The sequence below is a fragment of the Myodes glareolus genome, chromosome X, assembly GCF_982192425.1.
Source record: "Myodes glareolus chromosome X, mMyoGla1.1, whole genome shotgun sequence".
Classification (NCBI taxonomy): domain Eukaryota; kingdom Metazoa; phylum Chordata; class Mammalia; order Rodentia; family Cricetidae; genus Myodes; species Myodes glareolus.
In genome coordinates, this window is record NC_142053.1 from 28,886,529 (window position 1) to 28,895,390 (window position 8,862).

Consider the following 8,862-nt stretch of genomic DNA (forward strand, 5'->3'; position numbering starts at 1 on the left):
GGAGTACCCTCTATTTCAAACACAAAATGCACCCCGTAGCACACACTCCAGGCACACAAACCCCTCCTGGAAGTAATGGCTGGTGAGACTATTTTCAAAGTGGTTTTCATTTGAATTTTTCTAATTGTTGAGGATATTGAACACTTTTTGAGATTTTCTTTAATTATTTTTTATTTCTTATTCTGAGAGCTCTCTGTCCAGATCCATAGCCCATTTTTTACTTTGGATCATTTGTTTTCTTGAGTTTAGTGGTTTTATTATTTGTGTGAGTACTTTGTACATTGGATATTAGTTGTTTGTCAGATGTACTGCTGACAAAGATTCTTATTCACTTTAAGGGCTTCCAATGCAATCCGAATCAAAATTCCCACATCCGTTACAGAATTAGAAAAAAAAATCTTGATTATTTCATTTACTGTAAGAAGACTTTCATTTTATGAGTTTCCATTTGTCAATTGTTGATGTCAATTCCTGAACAAATGGAATCCTATCCAGAATGTCCTTTCCTATGCTTATATCTGTGAGGTAATGCCAATGTTTTTTTCCCCAGTAATTCCAGCATTTCAGTCTTCATTCTGGGGGCTTTAGTCGCTTAGTCCATTTGGCATTAATTTTTGTTCCTAAACATTTTATTTTCTTTCAGGCCAGTGCAAATGGGAGTATATCCGTGAGCTCTTTCTCAGCATCTTTGTTGGTGGTGTATATGCAAGGCTACCAGCTTGAAGTAGGTTTTGGTTTGTTTTGTTTTTTGAGACAGAGTTTCACCTTGTAACCCTGACTAGCCTTGAATTTACTATGTAGACCAGGCTGGCCTCAAAATCACAAAGATCCCCCCTGCCTCTGCCTCCTGATTGCTGGGATTAAAGGTGTGCGCCACCACCATTTGGCCTAGTTTTGTGATTTGATTTTGTTTCCTGCCACTTTGTTGATCTTTTTTATATATGCCTGTATTTGGCTTGCCAGCACTTTTTCTTTATTCCCATAAAAAGTTTAGGCAATGCAGTGGCAGTAGCTTTCTCTAAACCCAGTTCTGATGAAATTCAGTGTGGGGTGGAGGTACAAAGTTCCCAGGGATAACTGGCTGAACTGGGGAGCTCCAGGTTCAGGGAGAGACTCGATCTCAAAAAAATAAGGTAGAGAAACAGGCAGTGGTGGTGCATATCTTTAATCCCAGCACTTTGGAGGCAGAGGCAGGTGGATCTTTGTGAGTTCAAGACAATCCTGGACTACAGAGTGAGTTCCAGAACAGCTAGGGCTGTTACACAGAGAAACCTAGTCTCAAACCCCACACCTCCCTCCCCAAAAGCTAGAGAACAATTGAGAAAGACACCTGACATGAACATCTGGCTTCCACATGCACAAGCACATGTACACCCTCACCAACACATGCATACATACCCTTCATGCACATCACTAGAAAGAAAAATCAATAATGTTATTTGGAGGTAAGATACTAGCTCCCATTTTGAACTCAGTTTATTTGATTTTGAAGTGCTCTTTGATTCACTAAAGTCTTTGGCCTAGAATTGAATTTTATCTCTTATCAAGGTCATGGGAAATTCTTTGGATTTTACTTGTCTGTCTGTATATTTTTCTAGATTTTGCTTTTAAAATGCTTTTATGTATGTGGGGGTTTTGCCTGCATGAATGTCTGTCCACCAAGTGCATGTAGTACCTGAGCAGTCCAAAAGAGGGTGCTGGATTCCCTAGGACTGGAGTTACAGATGGGTGTGAGCTACCATGTGCTTAGAGGGCATGAGCAAGTTGGTCTCTGATTCTTTTCTTGTCTTTTCTTTAACTTTTATTGATTCTTTGTGGATTTCATACCACACACTCCAATTCCAATTATCTTGCACCCTTATCCTCACATCTGCCTTCTGCTCATGCAACGTCCTCCCAAAACGAAACCAAATTTAAAAGAAAAAAAAACAAACCAATCCAAACAAAATGAAACAAAAAAGGAGAATAATCTTGTAGTGGAAGCTGTAGTGTGGTCTGTTGAGTCACATGTAAACAGAGACTGCACTTTCATTTCCTGGCTGCCCAGACTCGAATAATCACACAGAAACTATATTAATCACAACACTTTTTGGTGGATGGCTCAGACATATTTCTAGCTAGCTCTAACATCTTAAATTTACCCATTTCTATTATTTGTCTATGTATTGCCATGTGACTGTAGTATTACCCCATTTTTTATATGTCTCGTTACTTGGTAGCTGCTTGACTCTGCCTACTCTCTCTCTCTATATATATCTCTGTTCTGCTAAGCCCCTGGCCGAACAGCTTTAGTCATCAACCAATAAAAGCAATACATATACAGGACATTCCACATCACCCACACAGTTTTACCCTTTAGTTCATTCATCTTTACTTGTAAGTGTTCATTGCCATGAGACATTGGTCTGGCTCAAGGCATCTGGCTTCTGCTATACCACCAATAATGGACCCTCACTGGAACTCCTCTTGAATATTCTGTTGTTGTTCTATGTCATGGAGATCCTGCCGTTTTGGATTTGTATGTTTGTCCCCTTTACATGCACCAACAGTTCCTAGATGATGAGGTGGATGTGGAGGTGGGCCAACTCATAATCTTAATTCTGGGCCTGTATGGGGGCTAGGTTGGCCAACCCGTCAGCTTTCCCTCAGCGTCACTACCTGGGTGAGCTCTCCAGCACTGCCTTGGCTTGTTCACCCAATGCAGCCTGCAGAAAGGTGAAGGGCCAGTTCTCCTGCTCTCAGGTCCTCAGATCCTGGTCACCCACACTCACACCACCAAGACTAACTCGACTGTTTTGCCCAGGAGAGGTGCAGGGCCCTCTCTCTTGATTGCTGTAGGGGGCATATGGGGCAGCGGGGGTGGGGGTGGGGTTCAGCCCTCCTGCTCTCACGCCCTCAGGGCTGGTTCACCTGCACACTCAGCAACAGGATCAGTGTTGCCCAGGTGGAGTGCATGGGCTGCTCTTTTGTGAAGGCAGGACGAGTGCCCTCACTCTCATAACCCAGGGCCAGCTCTCTCTCATAGCAAGGGGCGGAGCAGAGGGGGGGCGAGGGCATCTTTCTCTCACTTATGCCACCAAATGGCAGACAAAGGGGACAGGGTGAGATCTGTTGCTCCCACACTCTTAGGGCTGCCTCACCTGCATCTCTGTCGACCGGGATAACTCTAAGTGTTCTGTCTTTGTATATTTGTCTCATAAGTCACGTTTGAAACAGGCTTTTTTTGCTGGCTGCATATATGTTAGCTATGTGCTCTAGGTCCTGAGAACAAACATCACACCAAACGCTCTCTTGGCACCCTTAAGTGAAGGATGTCGCTCTTGCCTCTCTTGCGAGCATCGGCCTGTGCTTCCAGGACTATAAGTGTGGGGCAGAGCACAGCAGGAGGTACAAGCAGCTGGGGTATTCAGCTGGAACCTCCAGCTCACTCCTGCTTGATCCAGAAAGCCCCATTCCTCTCTCTCCAAACCCCACCCTCTCAGAGAACCTCCAACAAAGAAAAGTCACCAAAAAGCCCAGTTCTGCATTCTTGGTGACTGTGGCAGCTCCCCCTGAAGTTGCCAGTAACCCAAGAACCCGCCTAAAGTGGTCAGTTTTTGACCATACTCAGGCACAAACGCAGCTTGTGGAGGACACATCATCACCCTTCCCCTTCAGAGATATATGCTTCCTGCTTTAGTTTGGCTGCATGATTTCTCTTCCCTGATCTCTGGGACTGGAGAACTCACCCAGGAGTTGCTTTCCTCAAATAAACCCTTTCTTTTACCTTTTCTGTTCAGCTTGATTTAGCTTACCGTGTTGGCAGAGAAACCTATGCTTGCGCTGGAAAACCCATTCCTGGGTTCTGAGTTTAACAGAGCAGCTACTGAAGAACTACAGCCCTGAATGGGGTGGGGGCATGAACTTTTGCATCAGTAATATGAAGTCGTTGGGGACCATGGGCTTTGGGAGTAGAGATACCTGCTTCTTCTCAGTGTTCCTCCACATCATCTGTGACTCTGGATGATTCCAGGCATGAAGAACCACAAGGTGGCTGCAGTAATGTAGCACACTCGGTGTTTCTTGAGTTTTTAAAGGCTATCTCATTTACCAGAAGCTATTTAAGAAGTTACGGTATTGAAAAAAATAAAGATTTAAAATACTAGTCTCATTCTGAAACTGTGAGAAGGTATCTTATGTGTCAGTCAGCGTATGCTCTAGAGTAGAGGGACAACATGTCTGCTGGGTTTAGGTCAGGGGACAAAAGAGAGAAACTTCATTATGGACTGGGTGGGATGGGTTCTTCTCTTCCCTTCGAAGCAGCAAGACTCTGGCAAAGTGACTGAAATGCCCTGTGTTTGCCATGGAAAGGGATAGAAGAGAAGATCTTTGCAGAGCAACCTAAATTAAAAGACGCTGGGCTGCTTCCCAAGAATCCTGTGAATGGCCTATATAAGCAAGTTTCTCAGAGATCAGGGTTAAATTAAAATTCTGAGTATGACCAGAGTCAGCTCTATCTGGATAAACACCGTCTCTCCCTAGGGTCTTCTTGTCTTGAATCTCTTGTATATTTTTTTGTCCTAAATGGTGGGAGAAGGGGTAATCCCAGTGTGACAGGTGAATAAAAAGGAATGTGTGGGTCAGTGAAAACCTACTATGCAATTTGTAAAGCTCTTGAAATATAAAAGGCCCGCATAAGGTAGAATGGCAATTTCATCTCATGCAAGGTGGCCTTGTTACTCTGTTTAAAGGAAGTTTCTTCAATAGCTTACACACACATTTTACTAAACCAGAAAGCACATGAAACAAACTTATTGAGAATCTACAATCTTTATTGAAATATAAGTGCATTGGAGATAAGAATATAACAATATATTGTTGGTGACAGAAAAGAAATCCGCGTATCTGGCACCTGGTGATGGTGGCACTTTAGGTCTCCCCCACAATCCTCAGAGAAAGAGGTTATGGGAAGCTGGAGAACCTCTGAGTGCTCACAGCCTCATATACCTGCTGTGTTGTTCTCTCCTCTTCTGAAACCATCTCTACAGTGATTGGGGAAAACGAAAAGGTTCAGTGTAGTAAACTTTAAGGACCACAGCTGAAAAAGCTGTCATGTAACTTTACATATCAGTGATAATTTATACCGCACAGAAGAACCTGCTGTTTCACTGCCCTATTCTGTGAGGGGCTGAGGGGCTGGCGCAGGGTCCAGTGCTTGCCTAGAATGTGGGAGGCCCTGGGGTGAATGTTTCCACCCCAGCACTGCAAAATCATCTCTGGACAAGTGTCCAGATGTCGCATGTCTTTCTCCCTCTCTACAGTAATCCACTGGAGGATGTTAGCAGCATTTTCAGGCAGATGCACCAGTGTTTACATAAACTTTATGAGTGCTGGGTTCAGCCTGTGAGCTATCACCTCACTTAAATTGCTCCTGTAAGGATAGAATCTATACTTCGTTTTTAGTATTTCAAATAGTTCAGGATCATGGAGCAACTAGTCACATTAATTTGAATAATTTATATATCACAAACCCAGTATGATTCCACAGTGAAACCCCACCCAAAGGATATCAGTATTTACAACAAATTGCAAATATGGAATATCTATTTATTTATCTAGATGTAATTAATATATCTGTATATATGCTATATACCTATTTTATAAGTTAAAACGTGTATGCTCATAATTTATTCATAGGATACATGTATGTGTAACATATATGTGTCTATGGAGTAAAAGTAGATTTTAGTATTACTCTTTGTTTCTTTCAGAAGTTATGTTCCATTATGGGATGTGTCCTTTCTGTAGGGAGGCTTCATTATTTCATTTCTACTCACAAAGACTATAATGCTCAAAAGTCATTATGAGGTCCAGGATGCTCAGTGGTTAAGAGCACTTGAGGCTCTTGCAAAGGACCAGAGTTTGGTTCCCAGCACCTATTGTGGGTGATCACAACCACCTGTAACTCCAGCTCTAGGGGATTGACGCATCTTCTGGTACTTGCACACATGTTATATATGCACACAGAGACATACACATAATAAAATTAGAAAAAAAATTAAAAATAATTTTCAAACAGTGTTATGCCAACAGCAAAATAATTTCATAGATAAGATAAAAGAGCCCAAGACCTAAAGCAAGTTCCAGAATGACTGTCCTGACAAATGGCTTTCTTCAGTTTACTGACCTTCACCACGGCTTCACTCACACCCATCCATCTGGCTAGTTGTTTTCTGAGGGTAAAAATAGAAGATGTTCAGTATTTAGCATTAGAGATGAAATAATATGTGAAGGCTATTTCATATTTGTTTTAAAATATTAGGCTCATCACTCACCTTCTGTGACATTCATCTTTAAGATTTTGGAGCTTTAAACAAATTCTACAAGCATTTTTTAAATGTACCATTCATAGACATGAAAACCCAAGCATGACCCCAATAAGCAATTTTAAAAGCACCAACACAGGCACCAATAACCTCAAAAGAAACGTTCTTAAAAGTGGGTGTGGTGGTGTAGGAAACTTTGTCTCTAAAAACAAAAGAAAACGAAACAAAGAAAAAGCTACAAAGCAAATACACAAGCAAAACCCTGTCTGAGGCCCTTTGTCTGGACAGAAGGATAAACTCAAAAGAGGATGGATAAATAAAGAGCACATGAGGATTTTTAATATTCAGTTCATGTGTGAGGATGTCCAATGTGATTCATCATTGGGGGAAATATTACCTTTATTTTAGTTATTTGCTGTGTGTGTGTTTGTGTGTGTGTGTGTGTGTGTGTGTGTGTGTGTGTGTGTGTGTATACACATGCACTTGTGCCCCAGAACCACAGGAAACAAAGGGAGGCTAAAGGACACCTGATGGAAGTTAGTTTCCTTCTTCTTCCACGGATGTGGATTCTGAGGGTGGAACTCAGGTTCTCCAGCTTGGCGGCAACTGCTTTTACCCCCTGAACATCTCACTAGCCCCAGGAAATAAAATATTTAAAGCACAACAGACAGAAAGGGAACATTAGAGAAACCTTCCAGAATACCCTTCCTGAATTCCTAGAACAAGGGAGGCTCAGGTAAGGAGTCTTTGCAAGTTCCAGGCCAACCAGGACTACAGAGTGAGATTACCCCTCAATAAATAAGAATAAACAGAAAAAAAAAACCAGAAAAGCTGGAGCATGCCTTAGATCTTAGTCCAATATTAAATTTTGTTTTTATGAACCCTTTTCTCTGGAAAAGGTAGCAAAAAGGGAGGCCAAAAATAGGAGGAGAAAGTTGGGATCAGGCTTGGTAGTACATTTAAACCCAGCACTTGGGGGGCAGAGGTGGGTGCTTCTCTGGCTTTAAGGCCAGTCTGCCCTACTGGCCTCAAATGTGAGTTTCAGGCCAGGGAAGGATTCATAGTGAGACCCTGAAGGTGGGGGTTAAGGAGAGAAATGTTCCAATGAGTTCATAATTATAAAAATTACAAAAAATACAAGATGTGCAGAATTATGTAAACTTTTGATAAGAGAAGGATGTCACTCTGTAGTATCCCAAACATACCTCAGGCTTGCACGCCTCTTTTAAGAGGACTTTACTAATATAGCAGACATGACCTGAAGTTTTTCACTTGATTTATTTACATATTATATAAAATACATTTATTCCCATTTTGCACGACTCATAGTTTCAGAGGGTGAGTCCACGACCAATACCATAGGAAGCAAGGCAGCAGGTAGGCAGGCATGGCACTGGGGCAGTAGCTGAGCACTTATATCTTTATCAACAAGCACTCAGCCCAGGATGGTGTTAACTGGGAATGCTGTGGGTCTACTCCAGAATTATAGTGTAGGACACAAGATCCAGCAGTCTGAATTTTTTCAGGAGTCTATTATTTCAAGAGGACAGTGTTTTGGGGGACTGACAAGATTGCAAACTGGGATACTGCTGGCCTGCAAGCCTGACGACCTGAGTTTGATGCATCAACTTACATGATGGATGATATAACTTACTCCTACAACTGTCCTCTGACCTCCACATGTGCCAAATGGTGTGTATGCACGTACACACACATACACATACACACACACACCCCACACTCACTCACTAATGTACACCAACAAATAAATGAAGCTAAATAAATAATATGTAATTTTAAAAAACGACGGCATATTGGGGGACCAAGGAGAAAGTCAACTGTCATGGGATACCAGCGCATGCTCTCCTTAAGTAAGGCATCAGGCCAGGCAAAATCCTCACCTTGCTTGAACGCCGAGGGAGCCATTGATCTGGAAGATGCGCTCCAGTTCCTCCAACTGCCACTGAGTGAATCGATGGCGTAGGCGACGTCGAGGCACCTGCCTTGGCATAGACTGCACTCTCTCCCCACCATCAGGAATCGGCACCGATGGCACTCTTTCGCCATCCACACGATCAGGAATCAGCTCCTGTGGTTGCTGCTCACTCCCCTGGTCTCCTCTGGTATCACCATCTTTTTTGTTCATGTCATCATCTACGGGGCCTGAAGTGCCAGCAGCAGAGTGACTTTCGCCATTTAATTCCTTTTCTCTTTCCGGTTCTGCTGCTATGGCTCCCCATGCTGGCTGACCCTGTCCACTCTCTTCCTCATTTCTTCCGTCTTCAGCGGGTAAAGCCTTCGTACCTGGAAGTGGGGAAACAAAAAGATGAGGCATCAGGTGGGCGGGGTGCTCAGCATAGGTGTAAAATCACGACGAAGCCAGAAGTGTGCTGTGCCGTATCCAATCGTCTCTCCAGAACCCTTACTCTCATGGAGATTTTTAAACCACCATTTCCAACCATTCACTGATCATTTCCTCCTATCCTCTCACTCTCATCAACTCCCAGATTGAACAAGTAGCTGATCTTATAACATTCATACCTTGAACGCTGTCCAT

General features: G+C 42.8%; 1 protein-coding gene across 1 annotated transcript; it reads right to left on the reverse strand.

The window, feature by feature from the left end:
* Positions 1–4,844: 4,844 nt before the first annotated feature.
* LOC125410741 (uncharacterized) lies at positions 4,845–8,862 on the reverse strand. Its single transcript, XM_085685206.2, has 4 exons — positions 8,847–8,862; positions 8,207–8,609; positions 6,167–6,212; positions 4,845–5,021 (listed from the first exon to the last, which is right to left on the reverse strand). The coding sequence occupies exons 1-4, from the start codon at positions 8,860–8,862 to the stop codon at positions 4,971–4,973; spliced, it is 516 nt and encodes a 171-aa protein (XP_085541332.2). The 3' UTR covers positions 4,845–4,970.